The 25,935-nt window shown below is 38.6% G+C and overlaps 1 protein-coding gene and 1 pseudogene across 3 annotated transcripts in view; one reads left to right on the top strand and one right to left on the bottom strand.

Annotated features, from left to right (window-relative positions):
* Positions 1 to 686: 686 nt before the first annotated feature.
* The window catches only part of TASP1 (taspase 1), a 262,432-nt gene continuing 237,183 nt past the window's right edge, over positions 687 to 25,935 (bottom strand). For all 3 annotated transcript variants that reach the window (XM_032142309.2, XM_032142310.2, XM_058432959.1), the window contains one exon: positions 687 to 1,740. In XM_032142309.2, the coding sequence (XP_031998200.1) occupies positions 1,648 to 1,740 (93 nt within the window). In that variant the 3' untranslated portion in view covers positions 687 to 1,647. The remainder of the gene's footprint in view (positions 1,741 to 25,935) is intronic.
* LOC116461385 (glyceraldehyde-3-phosphate dehydrogenase-like) lies at positions 3,902 to 5,135 on the top strand (annotated as a pseudogene).

Raw genomic sequence — 25,935 nt, 5'->3', positions numbered from 1 at the left:
CACCAGCCAGCCCATCTCTCACTAAGTTCTCAGCCTCATTAAGAATGAGAAACAGATACCACGGCACCAACCTGTCTATGAGAGCACAGCAAGACAAATGTAATTGCCTGTACCAGGAATACAAATCAGCAACTCTCAATTATTCATATTTACACCCACTCCATTTTGGTTGTCTTTCCTTTATAATTTGGCCATACATTGATGTCAAGTGTATAATTTTATCTGGGATTTATCAGTTACCGCCCAGAGCCATGATTACATGGTGCAGGGAACTTCCTCCCCCTGAGCAAGTCTATCTTTAGTATCTTCTTGATAACCACTTCTTACATTAAAAAAAAGAAAAAATCAAAAGGAAAATCTTGGTTTTCTTAGGTGGCTCCAGAATCCCTGAATATAACATTTAGAAGTCATTTATCAACTGAAACTATCGAGCTTTTAGCTGCCACTACAATTTTTCAAAGCAAAGTGTTCTTATTCTTTCTCTTTGTTATTTTTATCAAATTGCAAGAGAAATTTTAGGGACTTCCATATTGACCATTCAATCATGTACTAAGTTCAACTTTCATCTTGCCAGTGTCTTCTTTAACTGCATAAGACTGGCCTTGGAACAATCAGAACAACAGCAAGATGGATAATGGTATGATTTCTGGGAAAACATTTTATAAACAAATAACGGCTCTCTAATCAAGGATTCAAAAGATAATTTATTAGTCTGAGAAGAGGAATCACATACTATACCCAGTAATACGCTTCTTTTATTTTTGCGCCTTTATCTTAAAAATATATTTAAACAAAAACAAAGATAATATTGAATTTTCCCATAGACTTTGCTTTCTTATTTACAGTGTTATATTGTAAATAACATTCCATTATACACAAATTAAGGACTGTGCATTACTGTATGTTCTCTTTACATATTCTTTCATAATATAGTCCATACAGCTCGAAGCTATGCAATATTTAAGCTTAGAAAAGCTTGATGAAATAAGTACAAACTGCATCAATCAGAATATTATTTAAAAAGGTTCTGACATTAGTTCTCTGCTAGATTGTTTCACTGAAACCATTCTTTGTTAAAGAAAAATGCCCCATATAAGGGATGAGAACAACAGTTTAAGTTACCACAGGATCCACTTAAACTGGTTAACAAATAAAAACACCTTAGTACTTATTACTGTTATTAAATGGAGCACTACCACTGTCAAGTCATCTCAACAAGTAGATTTCCTCTTCAGTTCTGACATATTACATCAGCGACAGTTGGTACCTCTTTACGAAATAAAAAATGTTTCCTGCAACTTTAGGTTTTATTTGTAAACAGTTAAAGCACACATTTTGTAAAGATGATTTAACCATTCCTAGTCACACAATGAGGAGTTTCTATTTCATCCACGGAGAAGCAAACACACATACTCCACACATACACATATGTGCGCACATACGCGCACACACACACAGTCCCGCTCACCCGCCAAAGGCCCGCGTGTCACTAAGCGCTAACTACAGCAGCACTTGTGTCTCGAGCAGTGCACGAGGTTGCAATAGGAATTATAAAACAAGAAAGATAAAACAACCAACTGCAGTTAAAAACCCCAAAAGCTCAGGTTCTGAAATGCCTCTCAGACGCTTCACGCTCAGCCTGAAGGGTCAGTTCACTGGGCTCTCCAGGCGGCACACCCCACCTTCGATTGCCACAGACTGTCCTGCCACTGCACCAGGAGGAAGTCTTGAAATGTGAGTCTGCAGAGAGAGAGACAGGAGAGCATCAGAGGGGTCAGCGGTGTCCCTTGCCACACCCCTACCCATGTCCAAAAAAGGTAGAGGAAACACCAGAGCATTAGGCCTTCACTTTGCTTCTGAGCATCCACAGACTGTACCACTGGTAAACTTTAGTTACTGAAAGATCGTTTGTTCAAATCGCTCAGGAAATATTTACTGAGCATCTGCTACATGCCAAGCACAGCACTCGCAACTTCAGATACGACTTGAGTTACGCAACTTGAGAGGTGACCAAGTTAGCCAAGACCCCTGACCGCACAGAATGTATAGTTTAATTATATTCACATGAGTAGCAGTTTTAATGCCAGCTCTATTGAGTACAGTCGTTATGTGAAAACTAGTAATTTGTATATGTTTTGTCTTCTAAACAGAGTACCTAAGGATACTTAATTCATGTTTATATCCCAAATTTATTCCTTAAAGAATTTCAGTAGCTTACAAAAACTCAGATAATCCAACAGCCTAAAGTAGGAGAGGAAATGAGAGGAAAAATAAGAGCTTACAAAATAAGGTAAAGACGGAAGTGGAGCCAACGAAGCAATCTAAGCTGAGGAGTTTGGTACTCGTTCCAGAGGCAAGCCTGCTGCCCTGTCTCTCAGTTTCCTAGCAGCAGAGATCAGGCAGGTGGTTCATGTAGCATAAAGATTACAGCAAACCCATTGCTTGGATGAGAACAATTGTTCCTGGCACCGAGACCAAGGAGCCATTTCTCCTATAGTGTTTGTAAAGAGGGCACTGTGTTTAGTGGCTGAGTGAAGGCGCCAGCTATGCGACAGGGAGTTTTGTGGGGCTGAGTGTTACATCACTCGGAGGCTGGGGCTGGAGGCTCTGGTAGAAGACAGTAAGCACTTCACTCTGTTTCATGAGGGGTCAGGATGAGGTCAGCCAAGAATTCCTCTTTTTGGTGATCTGGCTTAATCCAAAGATAGATAAATGTCTGGAATTTCTAAGAAAGAGGGGCTGCATAAGCCTCAGGCAATCCTCTCTACTTGTTTCTCTAAACGAGCTTTTCCTAAGTACTGAAACATGGTGAGTCTCATCAGAAGACAAGAAACCTTGGTCTGAAAAAGTGTGATCCAAGATGTGTTTGAAGCTTCCTGTGGAGATCTCAATGGGGCATCAAATCATATAAACAGTGAGAGCTGTTTAAGGAAATGTTTTATATGAGCTTATCTCCAGAGTTCTTTTTGAAAGAAGTGAGCTTAGGTGGGGCGTGGTGACTCACGCCTGTAATCCCAGCACTTTGGGAGGCTGAGGTGGGTGGATCACGAGGTCAGGAGATCAAGACCATCCTGGCTAACATGGTGAAACCCCGACTCTACTAAAAATACAAAAAAATTAGCCAGGCGTGGTGGCAGGCGCCTGTAGTCCCAGCTACTTGGGAGGCTGAGGCAGGAGAATGGCGTGAGCCTGGGAGGTGGAGCTTGCAGTGAGCCGAGATCACACCACTGCACTCGAGCCTGGGTGACAGAGTGAGACTCCGTCTCAAAAAAAAATAAAAAAGAAGTGAGCTTAAATTTCTCTTTAGCCTAAAAACAGACCACGTTCTACAACAAACCTGGATGCCGGCATAAAAAATGCAATAAACTGTTTTACACTGAGCAAGTGTCTAAGGACTGTGTAGAGTCTAGAGTATTCTACAAGCAGAAGAGCTTAACAAGGTACCTTTACAATATTTAAATAGCAATGCACTTTTATTGGAATTTGGAACTAATGGGAAATAACACATTAAAAGGATACATGAAAAAGCAGCAGACATCCATTTTGGGTCATCTCCCTCCACTCCCTGCTACACGCCCTGCTCATACATCTCTCTGTGACACCATGTCTCTAATACCCTTCTCTGGCTTTTTCTCAAGGGAAGCCTTGACCAGGCACCCAACTCAACTTAGAAGCTCTTCTTCTAGCTCCTATAGCACCCATATGAGCATTTCTCATCCAGTCTTGGTTTTGAGTCTTTAGGTTTCTGTAACTGAAAGTCGGTTTTGGGCAGAAGCTTGTGTCATATACATCTCAGTTTCCCTGTACCTGACCATGTGTTTCACACAGAAGCATACTACTCTGGAAATGCTGAGTGGGTAAATGACTGAAATAGACCATCTAGGGCTATGTTTATGTAAACATGCAGAATCTTAAGGCACTCTGCTCCTGCCATTCAAGAGAGAGCCGCATCTTCTCATGCAGTGCTAGCCACATCCCTGGTGAAGGTGAAGGCCAAAGTAAAAGGATTTCGCAGTATCGGGCACTGGTCACCAGGGCTGCTTTTAACTCTGGTAAAGTAGATGTTCTCACCATCAGTGACCCCTCCCTTGACCTCAACTACATAGTCTACATGTTCCCGTATGATTCCACCCATGGCAAATCCCACGGCACCATCAAGGTTGAGAATGGGAAGCTTGTCATCAGTGGAAATCCCATTAGCATCTTTCAGGAGTGAGATCCCACCAAAATCAAATGGGGCCATGCTGGTGCTGAGTACGTTATGGAGTCCACCAGTATCTTCACGACCATGGAGAAGGCTGGAGCTCACTTGCAGCAGGGAGCCAAAAGGGTCATCATCTCTGCTCCCTCTGCTGAGGTCCCCATATTTATATAGGCATGAACCATGAGAAGTATGACAAAAGCCTCAAGATTGTCAGCAATGCCTCCTGTACCACCAACTGCTTAGCACCCCTGGCCAAAGCCATCTATGACAACTTTGGTATCATGGAAGGATTCATGACCACAGTCCACACTATCACTGCCACCCAGAAGACTGTGGATGGCCCCTCCAGGAAACTGTGACATGATGGCTGTGTGGCTCTCCAGAACATCATCCCTGTATCTACTGGCACTGCCAAGGCTGTGAGCAAGGTCATCCCCGAGCTGAACAGGAAGCTCACTGGCATGGTTTCCATGTCCCCATTGCCAACGTGTCAGTTGTGGACCTGACCTACCATCTGGAGAAACCTGCCAAATATGATGATATCAAGAAGGTGGTGAAGCAGGCATCAGAGGGCCCCCTCAAGGGCATCCTGGACTACACTGAGCAGCAGACTGTCTCCTCCAGCTTTAACAGTGACACCCACTCTTCCATCTTCCATGCTGGGGTTGGCAATGCCCTCAACAACCACCTTGTCAAGCTCATTTCCTGGTGTGACAATGAATTTGGCTACAGCAATATGGTGGTGGACCTGAAGGCCCACATGGCCTCCAAGGAGAAAGACCCCTGGACCACCAGCCCCAGCGACAGCATGAAAGGAAGAGAGAGGCCCTCAGCTGCTGGGAGTCCCTGCCCACACTCAGTCCCATACCACACTGAGAATCTCCCGTCCTCACAATGTCCGTGCAGACACCCTCAAGAGGGAGGGGCCTAGGGAGCCCCACCTTGTTGTATACCATGAATAAAGTCCCCTTCACTCAGCCTAAAAAAAAGGAAAAAAGAATTTTAAGTGTTTTAACCGATATGACCAATCTGTTTGGCTGAAAAGTCAATCACTAGTCTGCCATAGTAAAGATTAATTTTAGATTTTTTTTGGACGGGCGTGGTGGCTCACGCCTGTAATCCTAGCACTTTGGGAGGCTGAGGTAGGCAGATCCCTTGAGGTCAGGAGTTCGAGACCAGCCTGGCCAACAGGGTGAAATCCCATCTCTACTAAAAATACAAAAAAAATTAGCTGAGTGTGGTGGCGCATGCCTGTAATCCCAGCTACTCGGGAGGCTGAGGCAGGAGAACTGCTTGAACCCAGGAGGCAGAGGTTGCAGTGAGCCAAGATTGTGCCACTGCACTCCAGCACTCCGTCTCAAAAAAAAAAAAAAAAGCCGGGTGCGGTAGCTCACACCTGTAATCCCAGCACTTTGGGAGGCCAAGGCAGATGGATCACGAGGTCAGGAATTTGAGACTATCCTGGCTAACACGGTGAAACCCCGTCTCTACTAAAAATACAAAAAAAAATCAGCCGGACATGGTGGCAGGCACCTGTAGTCCCAGCTACTCAGGAGGCTGAGGCTGGAGAATGGTGTGAACCACGGAGGCGGAGCTTGCAGTAAGCCAAGATCGCACCACTGCATTCCAGCCTGGGCGACAGAGCAAGGCTCCATCTCAAAAAAAACAAAAACTTAGTTGTTTTTTTTTTTAAAGTATAAACTAAATTAATTTTCCACCTTCCAATTGATGGCACTGTTAGAATAGAGATGGAGCTTTAGATTCTCAGATGCAAACAGCTCCACACCAATGGGATCCACTGGCCATGTAGTTATAATTTGGTGCTTTCTTGCTAATTCCCTGAGAAGCACAGACAGATTCTTGAGGTTAACACCCCTTGAAAAACTGTCAACTTATAAATTAAACTGACTGTTCAAAGCCAATATTAGGGCTGTATCTTTTTATAAAACCAAATACAATGGATTAACAAATTTAGCTCAAAGGTTTTAAAATAAGAAAATTAAGAGAAAAGTAATATAGAAAGTATATAATTACCATCTAATCACAATCTAAGTAGTAGCTGAAATTTCCTATCATTCATACTCAATGTTAAGATCTTCTAAGACCACCTTAGAAACTGCTCTTGCATGGTTTCTAGGAAAACTGCACACGACTTAATTTTAAAAGTTCTCTTCCAGAGATGGATCATTGGAGGCATGAGCAACTTAAACAGCAGTCAAATGGGGGCCCTTGAGTCTTCTACATTTGTTGTATAATGCTGCATTAATAACATTCTGACAAATCCAACACAAGGAGGAACATGAAAAACACTAGGGTAAACCTGTTTGCATGGGCATTTTCCTTCCTGGAAAGCAAGACTCCAGCCTCCTGAGACAAGTGTGTTCAGCTCAATTTTATGTTATCACGTGCTTTTGAAGAAACAGATATCCTTTTTTTCTACCACTTTCCCTTCTCCTGTTAATTCTTACTTTTCAAATTGCTGAGTCATAGAAAACAACTAATTTTTCATGCACTAACAATGTCACATGAACTTTAATATAATCTGGAATACTGTGTGTACTTTATAGAATAAAAATCCATTTAACAACAAGTTAAGCTTCTCTTCTGTATTTATCACTACTTGGGCAATGTAGACATGGTATATGGTACTGTGAGATTGTACTGTGAACTGGGCATTACCTTACATCCTTGCATTGTGAATTCTTGCCTGACATGATAATAGTCACCCTCAGCTTTTTTTTTTTCTTCTTCTTCTTCTTGAGACGAAGTCTCGCTCTGTCGCCCAGGCTGGAGTGCAGTGGCGCGATCTCAGCTCACTGCAACCTCCGCCCACCAGGTTCAAGAGATTCTCCTGCCTCAGTCTCCTGGGTAGCTGGGACTACAGGTGTGTGCCACCACACCTGGCTAATTTTTTTTTTTTTTTAGTACAGATGGGGTTTCACCATGTTAGCCAGGATGGTCTCGACCTCCTGACCTCATGATCCGCCTGCCTCGGCCTCCCAAAGTGCTGATTACAAGCATGAGCGACTGCACCCAGCCGCCCTCAGCTTTCTTTTAGTGCCACAAACGTGATACACCTTAAATGACTAAGTCCAGAGACAAAGGCAAGACAAGGGCTGGGGAAGTGTGTCTGGTTGGTTTTTATTGCCTTGTTTCTATTGTGGGCTTTTACATTTTTTTCTCTCTTAATGAGTTGACTCAGGAGACACTGCCACCCACCCCCTATCCTTTTCCCAGAAGTTCCCTACCCATCGCTTTTTAAGAGCTATCTTTCAAAAAGACACAATTTGTGAATAAGTATATTCTAAGCATTCTTTGTGTGCGGCATTAAACCTTGGAATGTAATTAACTGCTCTAAAAATAGAGTTTGGTCTTCAGACTTCATCCTGAAGGCAGATGTACTCAACTAGCTGACAGTTTCACATGAACCTTCTTAATATAGTCTCGAACAATGTGTATATTTTACAGAATAAAAATCCATTAACTATAGGTGAAAAGATCTGGGTGCCCACTTACTAAGCCTGTGTGATATTGGGCAATGGAAAATGAAGACTGGGTTAGATGGTCTCTAGAGCATCCTTTCAGAGTTTGGACAATCTCTGATGCTGACTTCATTTAGCTTGTATATACATTGTTAATGAATCAAGAAAAAAAGTATTTACTTCTATTTTCTCATTGTCTTAAATTAAAAGTATTAAATTGGCCAGAGCAATTTGAAGATACAATTCCCGAGTTCAGCCAACCAATCAGAAATATCAACAGAATGAGAACGGAATGCCATATGTTATTTATCTTACTGTGTGTCGCTCATACCTCATTCTCCACATTGAAAACAAGGATGTCAGATGAAACACAAAGATGACATTCGGGTAAATTTCATTGTTAGCACTGAAACAGGGATATATACAGGGCAAAAAGTTCTATTGTTCTCACATACAAATATCATGTCTAAGGAGCCTTAAAATAAGATTAAAATGCTGTCTGATGAGAACAGCATGTTCTTCCAGCCTCAAGGCCACTTTGGTTCTTACTATCACCAGGCTCACTGACACCACACTTCAGTCAGAGGCAACATCAGACAAGAGTTCCCTCCTATTTTTAGGTTAAAAGCCCAGTGAAGATACTCGCATAAACATGGCAAGCACATGTACCTATTATTTCACCACTCACGTGGAGAATTATCATGAATATTCCCTCTTGCTACAGGTGATAAAAGTGCTCCATTATTTAATAAATATTTATTCTGCAAGTTATTATGGAGGAACAGAAGAATGAAGCACACGGATCTTGCTCTAAGTGCAATTATGTCTTTGCAGGATGCAGAAACTAGTTCTTTGTGAAATCTTAACAATAAGTCCCTATATTTGCATAATGCTTTAGTTTCCATAGCACTTTTGCATCAATGAGATCTCCTCAAAATACCATGTCAGACAGAAAGACATATACTATACCTATTTTTTTCAGATAAAAAAAGAAAAAAACAAATGAGACAGAATGGTAATGTGGTTTGCTTATGGTCAGAGAGGAAGTGGAAAAATTGAGACGTGAATGAAAGCCTCTGAACTCCAAATTTAGGGCTATCTTTACTCCCCCCGAAGACTTACCATGAAGGAGGATTCTAAACCTGGCTCTGTTAAGAGACATGCTTTTAACTGCAGGAGGCTTTAGACAAAGCAGGTTTGCAGGGTGAAACAGAGCTTGCTCAGGAAAGCTACTGGCACAAATCTTACCAACAAATTTCAAGATGATTCTGGGACTCAGAGAAATCGGTTTGAGCCTCAACTCTGCTGCTGACAGATTGGATAGTTTCTGGATCGGGAAATCACTGGCTTTCTGGGTTTCAATGTCTTTGCAGGTATAAGTGAAAAACTTCAACTCAATTATATTCAGAGTTCTTTCTGATTTTCACATTCTACGGAGTTTTACTACTGAGCGTTTCCCTTCAGGTCTGTAAGGGGAGGCTCTGGGTCACCATTTCCTTGGTCAAGACAGCCCAGGTTCCTCTTCATAGGGAACCTGGCCTCACCATCCTGATGATTTGTACTAGGTGAAACCCAAAATTTCATTTATGGTCTTCTGGTTGGTAAGCTGCCAGATAACATGAATCTTACTACAGTTTGAAAACAGCATCTTCTATTTGAAAAGAAATGAAAGGCTAACACTTAAACTATCATTAAGAATGAGGCTACTCTCCATTTGTATAATGGACAATTTCCTGAGAATCTCAGTTAATCTGTCAGTGAGGAATTTTGGAGGGGAAAAATACAAACCACCAACAACTTATTTGAAGAAAATTCTCTTTGTCAAAATCTTGTGCTTCCTGACTTACTGATCCGACCCGTGCCCCCAAAGAACTGTTAAGGCACGGAGACCCAGAAAGCAGCATTTCTCAAGCTGACTTCTGCTGGGTCCTGGGAGGTGCTCTCTCTTTAAAAAAAAGCGGGGGGCAGTGCAGGAGCATGGGCAAAAGCTGCAAATGTATTGCTCCACCTTGTTCTACCCTTCTTAGAGCTAGACAGGCACATGAGCACAGAAAGGTTCAGACATCCTGCATTCAAAAGACCTGTGTGACTCTGTAAAAGTTAGTTCATCCCAAATGTCAAGGAATGCCTTCCTTGAATACTAGCTGTACCTGGAACTCCTACAAATAATATGCTAAAACTTTCCTTTTATTTTACTCCAAAACGTAACCTCACTTTCCTTTGCTGATTCTTCCTCATCTCCCCAACGACTAAATGTTGGAGTGTCCAAAGACTCAACAGACCACTTTTCTTCCATTCATTTTAAAGAAAAATGTCTATGAAGTGTTTTGGATACAAAGTGAAGAATCTGGTTGCACTGGAAATTGAGGTAAGAATTATAACTCTATAGATCTACCTCCTCCTCCAGTTGCCACTCCATTTCTTTACTTCCATTTACAGCAAAGTTCTTTGAAAGAGTTCTCTACACCTATTACGTCAAATTCTTTCCTTCCATTTTCCCTTTAAGCCCTCTATAATCAGCTTTTTGCTTTCACCTCTTCACAAAAACCCCTCTTTATCAAAATAAGAAATGACTTCCGATGCCAAATCCAATAGCCTGTCCTCAGATCTAATTTCACAAGGCCCAGCAGCAGCATCTGATAAAGTTGATCACCTGCTTCTTCTTGAAACACCCTTTTCCCTTGTTTTTTAGGACACCATTCTCACCTGGTTCTCCTCTGACTGCTATGATTATAACTTTTCATTCTCCCTGGCTGCTTCCCCAACTTATAAGTACAAAAGTTCCCCAGGAATCTTTTCTCCTGTCTGTGTTCACGTCCTTGGTGATCTCATCGAAATGCTTTTTAAAAAAATGTTTATATGCTGAGATTCCCTAATCTGTATCTCCATCTTAGTCCTTTCTCCTAAACTCCAGACACACATCCAGCTACCTTTTGGGCTTCCCCATTTGATGCCTAACAGGCATCTTGAAATTAACATGTCCAGAACTGAGTTTCTGCTACTTCCCCTCAAGTCTTTTCCCCCCACTTCACCTTCTTCCTCACCCTAGTAAATGGCAATTCCATTCTTCTGTTTAGGCCAAAATCTTAAGAGTCATCATTGCCTTTTCTATTTCCCTCATATCTCTATCCGACCCATCAGCAAATCCCATTGGCTCTATCTTAAACTACAAGCAGAAGCCAACTACTTCTCACCACCTGTGTGGATAATGCTCTAGTCCAAGTCATTATTATCACTTACCTCTATGGCAACAACCTTCCACTCGGCCTCCCTTTCAGCAGCTGGAGTCACCTCTTAAGATGTAAGTCAGTTCGTATCACTCCACTGCTCATTACTCCCCAGTGGCTCCCATTTCAGAGGAAAAGCCCAAATATTGACCATGGATAAAAAACTGTGTAATCTATCTGGCCTTCCATTGCCTACTCTGACCCACTAAGACTGGCCTTCTCACTGTCCCTCCAACACACCAGGCACACTCCTACTTGAGAGTGTTTGCACTATTCCCTATGCCTGGAATGTTCTTGCCTTGCTCCCATAAATCCTCCAAGACTTTACTTGAATGACACCTTTGAAGTGAAACCTACCTAACATTGGAATCCCTGTACCTCCTAACCCCTTCCCTAGCTTCACATCTCTTTTTAGCACTTATCACAAACATAGTATAGGCCTTACTTATCTTGTTCGTTATTTCCCCCACCAGTATGTAAGTCCTCAAGTACAGGGATTCTTGTCTGCTTTGTTCACTATGATGTCCCCAGAAAAGTACCTCAATATAGAAGGCACTCAATGGCATTTAATAAATAATTCATTCAAAAAATGAGATACTCTGTTTTATCAAACTTTTACTCCTAAGTAAACTGAGGTTTTTTTAACAGCTGAAATCTCAAGCCAAGTAATAAGGCTTCCTTCTTAGTCATTATTAGCTACTGTAATAACCCTAACTCTTAACTGTTCAAAATTTTACCATGATATTCACAAAACCCATCAATGGAAGAAGTCAAAGAATTATTGGGGTTCTAATCTGTTTTAGGAAGCACATTTAAAATAACATTAATTTTCTATTTCAAATGAAGAAAGATCTATTTCCAAGTACTCTGAGCATCTCCTACTAGTGAATTGTTAATATAACCCTCATCCTGAATTAAGTTTCATTTTACCCCTTCAACATTGCAGCAGACAGTGCAGTCCAAACATGTACAGTACAGTGATGACAGCTCAAGAGCATAAAAGCAAACTGTCAGTACCTACCACTTACTGCATCCAGAAGTATTTGAAAGAAATGTAAATAGAGAGAGCAGTGCAACCACAGCCAAATGTCTCAATTAGTGATACTAAAATGTTAAGTTTTCACAAATTTTCAGTATTGCTTTACTTACAGAACATAAAAGTCATACATTGTAACTATCACAAACAAATTCTAATCCTTAGGATTAAACAGAACAAGCACTCCAAGATGAAGACTTTCAAAAAAACATAAACTATATTATTTGAATGAATCATACTGGAATGAAAATGTATTCTAGCAGATAGACTTGGCTTAGGGTTCAAAATCTACAACACGGGTTAGTCTCAAATGCCTATGAAGCAGGTCAGGTGTAGGACTATGGAAGTGAAGTGCCCAGGCTTCACCAAACAGGGCGGCTACCACCTGGCTCAATCACTGCCACATAGGAAATGGGTCCTAGTGTTGTCAAATCATCTGCTCTTATAGGAGAGAACAAACCAGAACTTAAAAATCATATTTTAACATAAAAATTTAAATGTTTAAATCTGTGTAAAATTTTTCCATATAATTTGTATTTTATATGTATTTAATTTTTTTCAAAGCTGTATGATGAATACAGCTTTTGATCTCAAATCTGGAGATTACTGGGAAGAAAGGACAGTGGGAACAAAATGTTGTATCTACACACCATCCTAAGTCAAAGTTCTACCCTAAAGCTCAACATGCAGTCACTCATTAAAGAGCTGTCCACCAAATGCCTACTATGTGTTGGGCCTTGTGTTGTCATTAGTACCTGCACATATAAGATATACCTAGTAGATTCCACATCTGTAGCTCACCCATTTAATAAAATAATGTAATAAAAGTTGTTACAGCATAAAATCAATGGGGGATTCTCAATATTTACGATCATAGAAACCAGTATCTTTTCTCAAGTTAGTAAGTTAACATGAAATAACAATGACATGACCAAGATTATAGTTTTTGTCTCGAGACTGAAAAAAACAAGAGAAAATTCCTTTCATCATTTGGCTACTGCTTCCCAACCGAAAAACAAAAACACCATAGGTAATCATTACTCATTTCCTGTTCATAATAAACTCAATCATTTTTAAGTACATTTGTCTCATTTACATGTCATGGTTATACGTCCTGTGAGCAAACAGCAGGCATGAGTCTGGCTGGGAAGATACATATTTATCTAAAATGTTAGAAGGTAACAAGGTGATATTCTAAGTTAAGTTCACATTTGTGACTGATAACTACATACGTATGTGGAGATACAGAAATTAATGTTTTCATTACTTTTCATGTTGCTAAAATAAAGTTCATCCACTTCATTTCTACTAATATGGAGGGTCTACAAGTCAAGTAATAGATTAAAATAGACATTTATCTTTGCAAAGATCTTACCCTACACCATGATTAAAATGAGAATAATTTGAATACATATTATTCGCACCTCTGGGAAGACTTATACTCTTAACAACACAGTAAATTCCCTCTTTGTTTTTCTATTTATTGCTTTGGAGCAATGTTGAATGAATCAATTGGAAGAAATTAATGAAGTAAGACTAATTAGGCAAAAATAAAATTACCAACAACTCTTAGAAATTAACTTGAGGCTGAGGAAACTGTTTTTCATACATTCAATCTTCCGCAGTCTTTTCCTGTTTGTGTAAATGACTTTCTAAATAGACCCAATGGGATCATCCTGGCAGCCCTAAGAGCATGGAAAAGAAACACAAGTTTCTACATTTCAAATGCTGGGCAAACTTAAAAGGTACAAGTAAAATCAGCGATTAGCCACTTTTCCTGTGGTTTATAAGTGCACTTGCCAAAACTTAGCTGTCTGGGATGTTTTTTTAGTATATAGGTTTATTGGTGGCGCCTTAACTACCATCCCGAGGCAGTTGGCTTCCTGCCAGGGATCAGATGCCTTTAGTTGTTGGATAATATAAGAACTAGATTATCAAACGCAGTTAAAATTTGGTTAAGACTAAGGCCAATTTGTATGTAGGTGTTTCCTGGCAAATCTAAAATATGGTCCAATAAATCTATTTGACTGGATACATGCATGTAGCCATTGGCTACTATTGTGAAATGGAAGTCTCTTTTAAGGGATTCATGGTCAATACATCCTGCAGGTGTTCCACTGCCCAGTGCTCAGTGGAATACAAGAAGATTGCCTGTAATCAAGGTTCACACAAGAGAAATTTAACACAGCTAGTAATCAATATTCTCCCTTCTTCTTTCAAAAGGAAAATTACTTGGATGGGTGAGCTTAAAAGAAATGCTGAAGGCACGCCTTAGTTTTGATTTAAAAACCTAAGTTGTGGCGCTGTCAAAGTGGTAGACCTCTATCAGATAGTTTTTAGAAAGAGCTCCTTTGCCACCATTTTGGCTTGAATTGCAGGGTTCAGGGAGGAGTGTCTTTCCTTGTAGCTTCCAACAATTTTTTTTTCCTGTTCTGGGAACTCTGAATTCACTTGCCAGCTGGCTTATTAACTTATTAACATTAACTTATTAACTTATTAACATTAACTTGCAAGTTAGAGTTGCATTTTGTCAAAATGTAATAACCATTACCATTTCCACCAAAGGAGCACGGTGAACATTCAGGTGGCATCACTCTTGTCATAGTCAATATAAATGGCACCTTTGGGAGCATAACTGCAGTGTAAATGGGGCCTGTGGAGCTGTGGTGTGATGGTCCTGAGAGATTCCCTGCAACTTCCACCATCACCTCTTCCTCTACCACAACTACTGCTGCCACCAACACCCACCATAACAAATGCAGCATCTATTACATGCACTTCATTTTTATTATTCAACTAATTTTCAGAATTCTATCAAAGCATCAACAGATGAGGAAACTAAGGATCAAAGCTGTAACTTGCCCCAGGTTATAAAGCAGGGACTCCAGGATTGAAATCCAAGTCTGACTAATTCTAAAGCCCGTGCTGCCAATCATCACATGCCTCTTTAAAGACAGTCTCACCTGGGGAACATAGCAAGACCCTGTCTTGACAAGTAATAAAATAAAAATTAGCCAGGCGAGGTGTTCCCCTGTAGTCCTAGTTACTAGGGAGGCTGAGGCTGGAGGATCTCTTGAACTCAGGAATTTGAGGTTACAGTGAGCCATAATCTCCAGCTGCACTCCAGCCTGGATGACAGAGCAAGATCCTATCCTCATAAAAAACAAAAACAAAAACAAAAACAAACCCAGACAGTCTAGCTAATACCATTTTTAAGACTTTCAAAAAACAGAGGTACGATTTTACATACAATAAAGTGCATAGACGTTCAGTAAAGGATTTGATTATTTTTAATAATTTGTATCCCCATGAAACCAAATCCTAAGGAGAACATTTTCCACACAGGACATTTCTATTACTGCCCCCAAATTCCCTCATGCCCTTTTCTTGAAGCAATCACTTTCTGATTTCTATCATCATAGCTTAGTTGAGCCAGTTATTAAACCATATAAATAAAATAATTCACTTAGTACTCTTTTATGTCTGGCTTTGTTCACTCAACATAACTTTGTGAACAAAGTAAAAGTTATGTAGGAAAATTATTTAGCTTTGTGAGGGTTTACCCTTGGCCCAAGAAGATCCTATTAAAGTTTTATAAACAGGCCAGGTGTGCAGTGGTTCACACTTGTAATCCCAGCGCTTTGCGAGGCTGAGGTGGGAGTATTGCTTGAGGCCAAGAGTTTGAGATTACGCCAGCCTGGGCAACACAGCAAGACCTCATCTCTACAAAACATTTAAAAATTAGCCAGGCCTCGTGGTGTACCTACAGTCTTAGCTACTTGGGGAGCTGAGGCAAGAGGATCGTTTGAGCCCAGGAGTTTGAAGTTACAGTGAGCTATGACTGTGCCACTGCACTCCAAGTGGGTGATACAGTGAGATCCTGTCTCTAAGGAAATAAATAAATAAATAAATAAATAAATTGCATTATTTAGGTAAATAGGATGATTTTATGAGGTTTTCAGACATTAAAGCTGAGAAAAGTTAATAGTCATCACATCAAGATTTACATAATCACATTCAAAATGATAAAATAATAAAAGAAAAAATATCTCAAATAAATTGCAATTTCTAGTCAAACATCTATTTCTGTATCAATTTTGATTTCTTAATTTATCTTTCATTTACATTTTTTTCTGAATCTCTGTTCAGAAATAATCTTTTGGTTACACATAAAAAAATGTTTTTAGCACAAATAATCCTTTGTGTTATCATCCTAGTCTTAATACCACAAAGTCACCTGTTTTACCTTGGTTATATTTTTATCTTTAAGAGCAGGATACGCTTATTTAGTCAGTTATACCCCAATAACCTTGTGAATAAAAAATTTGAGTATTAAAAACAAATAAGGGTGTTATTATTTCACTAATCCTCACCTAATTTTAGAAAAATCACTTCCCTAAAGCAGCAACTTCGCCTGAAAATTTTTCAGACTGAAAGAAAAGTGAAATTATGAGAAACCTATGACAGTTTACTAGATTTTGTGTGCTTTTAGTAGTTTAACACTGGTAATACCTGAAGGCCAAGAGTAAATTAATAGGATAACATTTTAAAATGTATACTTAAATTTAAAGTACATAAGCAATTAGGTAAGCTTGTGAAGAAGCTGACCAAAATACATACATCAGGAGATACAAGTGTCCATTTAAATTTCCTCTTTCATTTTTTTAAAAGAATATTTTATTAAGGTTGTTGAATGTATAATTTCTCATTTTGGAAATCTTTATTGTAAAGACAACTCTTTCATCCGATGACAAACAGTATCCACACTGCTGGTGATTATTCTGTCCCTCCACATTGAATAAAATTTGGTTTATTTAATTTAATTAATTAATTTATTTATTTTTGAGATGGAGTCTCCCTCTGTTGCCCAGGCTGGAGTGCAGTGGCGCGATCTCGGCTCACTGCAACCTCCGCCTCCTGGGTTCAAGCGATTCTCCTGCCTTAACCGCCTGAGCAGCTGGGACTACAGGTGTTTGCCACCATGCCCAGCTAATTTTTTTTTTTTTGTATTTTTAGTAGAGACGGGATTCCACCATGTTAGCCAGGATGGTCTCGATCTCCTGACCTCGTGATCTGCCTGTCTCAGCCTCCCAAAGTGCTAAGATTACAGGCATGAGCCACCACGCCCAGCCAGTTTCCTCCTGAGACACAAATTTCCGTCTATAATTCTGAGACAATATTTAATAATTTCTGCAGTGTTTGGTGGACCCTGCTGCATCAACCAATCTGGCAATTCCCTTCCTTCAAAATGCTGTGAAACTGAAGAGTTGGATGGTATTCCTGCTGATTTCAAAGCTGATACACTGATTTTTAGGGTTGCCTCTTCTGTGGAGGAAAACTGCCTTGATTACAGTAGCTTTACAGTAGGTCTTAAAGTCTGGTACTGTAAGTCCTCTAACTCTGATCTTTTTTAAAGTTGATTTTTGCAGTTGTAGGTCCTTTAAATTCCCACACAAATTATAAAACCAACTTGTCAATTTTTTATTTAAAAATGTCTGCTGGAATTTTTATTGAGATTGCTTTGAATCTATAGCTGAATGTGGAAAGAATGGCTCTCTTACTGTGTTTTCCAATCCATGAATATGGCATGTTTCTCTATTTAGGTTGTCTTTTATTTCTCTCAGCAAGGTTTTATAGTCTTCAGGGAACAGGTCTTGCACATCATTCGTTAGATTCATTTCATGTCCTCTGAGAATAACTATGGTTTTTACTATTTCTTTTCCAAGTTTTATCTTTTATTTGCTTTATTGTACTAGTGGAGCATCCAATAAAATACTGAATAGAAGTGATGAGTGGATGGCCTCTTTGCCTGTTGTCAGTGTTAGAAAGAAAGTGTTCAGTGTTTCACCAATTAGTATGATTTTAGCTGTAGGTTTTTGATAAGATGATGCTCTTAATCACATTGAGGAATTTTTGAGGAATTTTCCTTGGATATCTCATATTTTGAGGTTTTTTTTTTTTTTTTTTTTTTGAGACAGAGTCTCACTCTGTCGCCCAGGCTGCAGTGCAGTCGTGCGATCTCTGCTCACTGCAAGCTCCGCCTCCCAGGTTCATGCCATTCTCCTGCCTCAGCCTCCCGAGTAGCTGGGACTACAGGCGCCCACCACCACTCCTGGCTAATTTTTTGTATTTTTAGTAGAGACGGGGTTTCACCGTGTTAGCCAGGATGGTCTCGATCTCCTGACCTGGTGATCCGCCTACCTCGGCCTCCTCCCAAAGTGCTAGGATTACAGGCATGAGCCACCGCGCCCGGCTATTTTGAGGTTTTTATCATTCACGCAAGTTGAGATGATCATATGGAATCAAGAGGAACATACAGGTTTTCTCCTTTATTTTGGTAACACAGTAAATTATATCAATTAACATTTTTAACAGCTTTACTGAGATATAATTCATATATCATAAAATTCATCCACTTAAATAACTGTTCAATTCAGTAGTTTTTAATATATTTGCAAAATGTGCAATGTTCTAATTCCAGAACATTTTCATCACCTCTAAAAGAAACCCTGTGCCCATTAGCACTCACTCCCCATTCCCTTACCTCTACCACTAATCTACCTTATCTCTATGGAGTTTCCTATTCTGGACATTTCATATAAACAAAATCATACACTATGTGGCCGTTAGTGTCTGGCTTCTTTTACCTAGAATAATGTTTTCAAGGTTCATCCAAGCTACGGTATATATCTGTACTTCATTCCTTTTTACAGCTGAAAATATTCCATTGTATGAATATTTCACATTTTGCTGATCCATTCAGCAGTTGATGGACATTTGGATTGTTTCTTCTTTTTTTGCCGTTATGAATAATGCCGCTATAAGTATCCATGCACAAGTTTTTATGTGGACATATCTTTTCATTTTCTTGGGTATGTACCTAGAAATGGAACTGCTGGGTCACATGGTAACTCTATGTTTAACTTTTTGAGGAACTGCCAAACTGCTGTCCAAAGTAGCAGCACCATTTTTACATTCCTATCAGCAATATATGAGGGTTCCAATTTCTCCACATCCTCACCAAGACTTGTTATTATTCACAATTTTTATCATAGCCATCTTGTTGGATGTGAAGTGGTTTCTATTTGTGGTTGTGATCTGCATTTCGCTAATGACTACTGATGTTAAGCATCTTTTCCTGTACTTACTGGCTATTTGTATATCTTCTTTAGAAAAATGTCTACTCAGATCTCATGCCCATTTTATGCCTTCTAATCGTTCAGTTGTAAGAGTTCTCTATATGTTCTGGTACAAGCTCCTTACCAATTACATGATTTGCAAATATGTTTTCCTATTTTGTGGGCTTTTTCTACTTTCTTGATGTTATCCTTTGAAGCATAAAAGTTTTAAACTTTTATGATGTCCTATTTATTTTTTCTTTTGTTGCTTGTGCTTTTGGGATCATATCTAAGAAATAACTGCATAATCCAAGGACAGAAAGATTTACTCCTAAGTCCTCCTAAGAAATTTATAGTTTTAGCTCTTAACATTTTGGTTCCTGATACATTTTGAGTTAGTTTTTATATATGGGAATAAAGGGTCCAACTTCATTATTTTACATGTGGATATCCTTACGTTCCAGTATCATTTGTTGGCAATGACTGACTTTTGAAATGCTAAGTCAACTGTGCATTCCTTGGAAAAACCTTATTTGGTGTCCACGGGCAGTAATACTGCTGGATTTTTCATTCCAAAGTAATAACTTATTAAGCATCTATGCATATATATTCATGACAGCTATTGGTCTGTAGTTTTCCTTCCTTGTAACATCTTTGTCAAATACTGAGGTTACCCTTGTCTCATAAAATGGATTGGAAAACAACCCCTCCGCTTTGGTTTTCTGAAAGAAATGGCATAAGATTAATGTTATTTCTTCCTGAAATGTCTGATACAAGATACCAGTGACACCATCTGGGCATAAAGTTTACTTTATGAGAATGTTTTGCTTATAGAAATTCAATTTCTTAAATATGTAAGTGGTTAAATTTTTTGTGTTTAGTTTGTTAAGTTGGTTTTCTTCAATAAATTAATAAATTTCATCCAGTTGCTGCCTCTGTTGAAATAAAGTTAGCCATTTAATGCCTACAGAATCGGTGATCCTGCATTACTATTTCCTTTTCATTCTTGCTATTGGTAATTTGTGGGTTTCTTTCTTTCTTTCCTAATCATTCTTTCTAAAGTTTTATCAATTTCACTAATTTTTTTTCAAAGAACCGCCTAGCTTTGCTTTTCTCCATTTTAAAATTTCTTTTCTTTGTTACTGCTTGCATTCTTATTTTGATTATTTTCCATCTATTCTTCTTAAAGCTTCTTAAGATGATAGCTTATTTATTTTAAACTTTCTTTTCTACCATAAGTATTTAAGGACATACTTTTCCTTTTAATGTTTTAATTGCATCCTATAAATTCTCATATATTGTTTTAATTATCATTCAGTTGAAAATAATCACCAGTTTCTCTTGGTAAATATTCCTTATGAACTTGAAAATAATAACTTGTTGAATGTAATGTTCTATGAATACCACTTTGGTCAAGTTGGGTCTATTATTCACATCCTTACTAATTTTTATTCAAGTCATTTACTATTGTATGTCTTATTTCATACTGAGAGAAAGAAGGATGTTAAAGTTTCCAACTATGACTATAGATTTGTCTATTACTCCTTTTATTACTCTCAATTTTTGTTTCTTTTACCAGGCACATATACCTTTAGAAGTTTTGTACCTTTTTAATTGAATGGACCACATTTTCAATATGAAATGTCCTGTTTTATCTCATATCTCCTAGGTCTGACACTAATATAGCCATACCAGCTTTCATTTTTGAAAATTATTTTATTTCTAATTTTTATCTCATTGAACTTTTTCTATTATTTTTCATCCTTCCTGGGTTTGAAATTATCTTTTAAATGATGTGAATATACTCAATATCAGTTATTTTATGTTTTTATTTTTTTCAACTGACATACTAATCATTTTATTTTATTGACATATTTTACATATGTATGGGATACATGTGATACTTTGTTTCATGCACAGAATGTGTTATGATCAAGTCAGGGTATTTGGGGTATCCATCACCTTGAGTATTTATCATTTCTATACATATTGGGAAAATTTCAAGTTCTATCTTCTAGCTACTGGAAATATATAATACATTGTTGTTAACTATAGTCAACTTACTCTATCAAAAATTAGAACTCATACTTTCTATCTAACTGTACCCATTGACCGACCTCTCTTCATTCCCTCCTCCCACTCACACACCTTTCCAACTCTCTGGTATTTATCATTGTACTCTCTGTCTCTATGAGATCAGCATTGTTGAGCTCTCACATGTAAGTGAGAACATGCTAAATTTGTCTTTCTGTGCCTGCCTTACTTCACTTAACATAATGACCTCCACTTCGATCCATGTTGTTGCAAATGACATGATTTCATTCTTTAATATGCCCAAATAGTATTCCACCGTGTATATAGACTACATTTTCTTGATCCATTCATCTGCTGATATATTTTTAGGTTGATTCTATATACTTGCTATTGGGAGTAGTGCTGCAATAAACATGCAAGTACAGCGCAGGTATCCCTTTGATGTACTGACGTCCTTTTCTTTGGATAAATACCCAGTAGTAGAAAGGTTGGATTGCATGGTAGTCCTATTTTAAGTTTTTTTGAGAAATCTCCAGACTCTTTCCCATAGTGGCTGTATGAATTTATATTTCTACCAACAGTGTATGAGCTTCCTTTTTTCTGCATCCTCACCAGGACCTGTTATATTTTGTCTTTTTAGTAACTGCTATTCCAAGTGGGGTAAGGTAGTATCTCACTGTGTTTATGATTTGCATTTCCCTGATGATTAGTGATGTTGAGAATTTTGTCACATGTCCGTTGGCCATTTGTGTGTCTTCTTTTGAGAGATATCTACCCATGTCTTTTGGCTAGTTTTTAATGGGATTTTTTTTTAAACATTTAGTTGTTTGAGTTCCTTGTATATTCTGATTATTAGTCCTCTGTCAGAAGAAAAGTTTGCAAATATTTTCTCCCATTCAACTGGTTGTCTGCTCATTCTGTCAATTGTTTCCTTTCCTGTGAAGCAGCTTTTTAGTTTAGTAAGAGTCCTATTTGTCTCTTTTGGGATTTTTTGTCTGTGCTTTTGAGGTCTCGGCCACAAAAATCTTTGCCTAAACCAATGTCCTGAAGTATTTTCCCTACGTTTTCTTCTAGTAGTTTTATAGTTTGGGGCCTTACATTTAAGATTTTAATCAATCTTGAATGGATTTTTATATATGAAGAGAGTCAGGCATCCAGTTTCATTCTTCTGCATATGAATATCTAACTTTCCCAGCACCATTTATTGAAGAGGGTGTCCCTTCCCCAAAGTATGTTCTTACAGCCTTTGTGAAAAATCAGTTGGCTATAAAGGTATGGATTTCTGGATTCGCTATTCTGTTCTATTGGTCTATATGCCTGTTTTTATCATAATGTTTTGGTTACTATAGGCTTACAAGGTATTCTGAAGTCAAGTAGTGTGAAGTATTCAGCTTTGTTCTTTTTGCCAAGGATTGCTTCGGCTATTTGGGCTGTTTTGGGGTTCCATATAAATTTTAGGATTGTCTTTTCTGTTACTGTGGAAAATATCATTGGTATTTGTTAAATAGGGTTGTTTTAAAGATATTAATTCTTCTGATCCATGAGCATGGGATGTCTTTCCATTTGTCTGTGTCCTCTTCAATTACTTTCATCAGTGTTTTGTAGTTTTCCTAGTAGAGGTCTTTCATCTCCTTGGTTAAATTTATTACTAGGTATTTCTTTTCAACTATTGTAAATGGGGTTGCCTTCTTGATTTCTTTCTCCAGGCAGTTCATTATTGGTGTATAAAAATGCTACTAATTTTTACATGTTGATTTTGTATCCTGGATCAGGAATTTCCCTTAAGCAACGTTTGGGATCTGAGTCCAGGTGAGACTCTAGAGAATTCTCCATTCTTATAGTCCAGGCACCAGCATTCTAACTACGGGAGACTTTTCTTTGTTTATAGGCAAGCCATTAGCTTTCCATGTTGCTAAGGTGTTCATTTTGCTCTTTGTAACCTCCTCCAGATTTCTGTGTCATGGAATATTTCTTCACTCTCTTACCCTGGCACTAGGATTCTGTACAACACTGCCTGGCCCTTGATGAAGGCCCTGTACATGTTGGGAGCAGGAGAGGTTTTTTAAAATCTCTTTTGCTTTAATCCAGCCTTCTGTTGCAACTGTGTTGCACTTGATAAAGGACCACTATGCTTCCGAGTTGTCTTGCGGCTCTCTTGCTATGCCTCTAGTCTTTCTTTGGCCACTGCCATGTATTTGGTGAAAATCTTATGCACCTTAACGAATCACTCACAATTCTTTGCTCTGCTCCAAGCTTTGGTGTGTTGCCACTTGATGAAGGCCTCATAAAGAAAAACTGGGGGTGGGTATAAGCTCTCTGTGAATGGAGTGTCTCAGGATTTTAATCTGTCACACCAGCTCACACACGGCCATAAAGAGTTCATTAAAAAATTTGGCTGATTTATCTTTATATACACCTCTACGTTGAGTTTGACTCCTCCTCCTGCTGCTCTGCCAGGGAATAAAGCAATCGGAGGTTTTTGTCTCCTAGGAAGCGCTTGTCTCTTTCTGGTATTTAGTTTACTTAGGTTTTTCTCTACATATTAACTTCTCTGGATACTTTTTAAAAATTTATGATTCTATAGATTATGCAGCTCATTTACATAGTTGGGAGTAGAAGCAACAGTCTCTTGTAACTTTCTTCATTCTAATTAGAAGTGGAGTTTCTTTTCACTTCTTTTGATAACCCCCTCTTGTGTACATCATGTTTTATATTTAAGTCTCCCTCCTATGGCTTTATGTGAGAGGTAAGTTTTAAGCCTAGCAAAAAGCACTCAGATATCTCATCTCTGCTATCCTTTGTAAATATACATTCACTAAGTTTTTTTTTAAAAGTCCTGGAAACCATCTTCATGAAGATAAAACATGTTAGAACATAGTAGATACTACATTGGTATTGCAAAAATCCTACTGAAAATTGAGTGGCAACATATTTGTTTATGTAATCTGGAATGTTGAATTTGGAATTCTGCAGATTGGAAGCAACAACAAGGACTTAATGGGGTCTAGTCATCTGTATTGAGACAGATAAGGTTTTGCTTGCTCGTTCTTATCATATCATAGGAAAGGCTTAAGGCGAGGTAAGGATTTCTTATTCTCATATTACAGATGAGGCCTCTGGGATCCAGAGGCAGAGTGATCAAACCACAGCTCACAGTGTGCATGGAGTAGGAGGGCAACTCAGGCTCCAACTTCCTGGCACTGCACCCATCCCAATACTTATTTATTTTAACTGCATGGCCCAAAGAACTAGTCAGATGTGCCAAGAATAGAAATCCTGGCATGACCTCATGAGGTTTCGAAGACTTCATGGCATTAAAATAGAAAATGTTAAAAACAAAATGTAAATATCATTGAGTTACCACCCAGTGCCCTGTGCTTTCCCTAGGTGAGGGAAATATGGTATGGGCAACATCTGTCCTGTTTCATTACCATGTGTCAGAGTATTGCACAGAGTTTGTCACACAAGGCAGAGAAGCATCACAAATAAATATTTGTTGAGTAAATTTAAGGAAAGCTGAGTAATATAACAAAAAACATCCTAAGAGGACAGCGCCTTGATTATGAAAAAGCTTAATCTCTCTTAGATCCCACTGGAAACAAGGAACTATTATAGAAATATTTTGCAAAATATTTGTAATGGGATGTGTTATCTGAATTTTGGTCATTCTAGTCAGGAATTCAAAATGAGAAAAAGGCAATAGTTTGGGGGAATGTAATCATTCATCCAATGCAGACTTGGTTATAAACCAAGGGTGATTTATTTTTTGAACTGCATCATTTCAAGTACAAGCCCCAAAGAACTAATCAAATGTGCCACAAGACCCAAAAGTGACATTTAAAAAATTTTTAATTTGAAAATAATTTATGCAGCCAAAAAACACATGAAAAAATGCTCATCATCACTGGCCATCAGAGAAACACAAATCAAAACCACAATGAGATACCATCTCACACCAGTTAGAATGGCCATCATTAAAAAGTCAGGAAACAACAGGTGCTGGAGAGGATGTGGAGAAATAGGAACACTTTTACACTGTTGGTGGGACTGTAAACTAGTTCAACCATTGTGGAAGTCAGTGTGGCGATTCCTCAGGGATCTAGAACTAGAAATACCATTTGACCCAGCCATCCCATTACTGGGTATATACCCAAAGGACTATAAATCATGCTGCTATAAAGACACATGCACACGTATGTTTATTGCGGCATTATTCACAATAGCAAAGACTTGGAACCAACCCAAATGTCCAACAACAATAGACTGGATTAAGAAAATGTGGCACATATACACCATGGAATACTATGCAGCCATAAAAAATGATGAGTTCATGTCCTTTGTAGGGACATGGATGAAACTGGAAAACATCATTCTCAGTAAACTATCGCAAGGACAAAAAACCAAACACCGCATGTTCTCTCTCATAGGTGGGAATTGAACAATGAGAACTCATGGACACAGGAAGGGGAACATCACACTCCGGGGACTGTTGTGGGGTAGGGGGAGGGGAGGGATAGCATTAGGAGATATACCTAATGCTAAATGAGGAGTTAATGGGTGCAGCACACCAACATGGCGCATGGATACACATGTAACAAACCTGCACATTGTGCACATGTACCCTAAAACCTAAAGTATAGTAATAATAAAATTAAATTTAAAAAAAAAAGAAAAGAATTTAAGAATTACACAATAGTTCCGGGAAGATCTATACATCCTTTACCAACGTTCACCTACTGTTAACATTTTGCTCCATTTGCTTTGCAATTTGCTATTGCTCTATCCATCCATTCATCCACATAATATATTTTTCTGACCCACTGAGAAGATATTG

The sequence above is a fragment of the Hylobates moloch genome, unplaced genomic scaffold (assembly GCF_009828535.3).
Source record: "Hylobates moloch isolate HMO894 unplaced genomic scaffold, HMol_V3 SCAFFOLD_21, whole genome shotgun sequence".
Taxonomy (NCBI): domain Eukaryota; kingdom Metazoa; phylum Chordata; class Mammalia; order Primates; family Hylobatidae; genus Hylobates; species Hylobates moloch.
The sequence above is the reverse complement of the archived record's forward strand: the minus strand, read 5'-3'. Positions and strand labels throughout refer to the sequence as shown.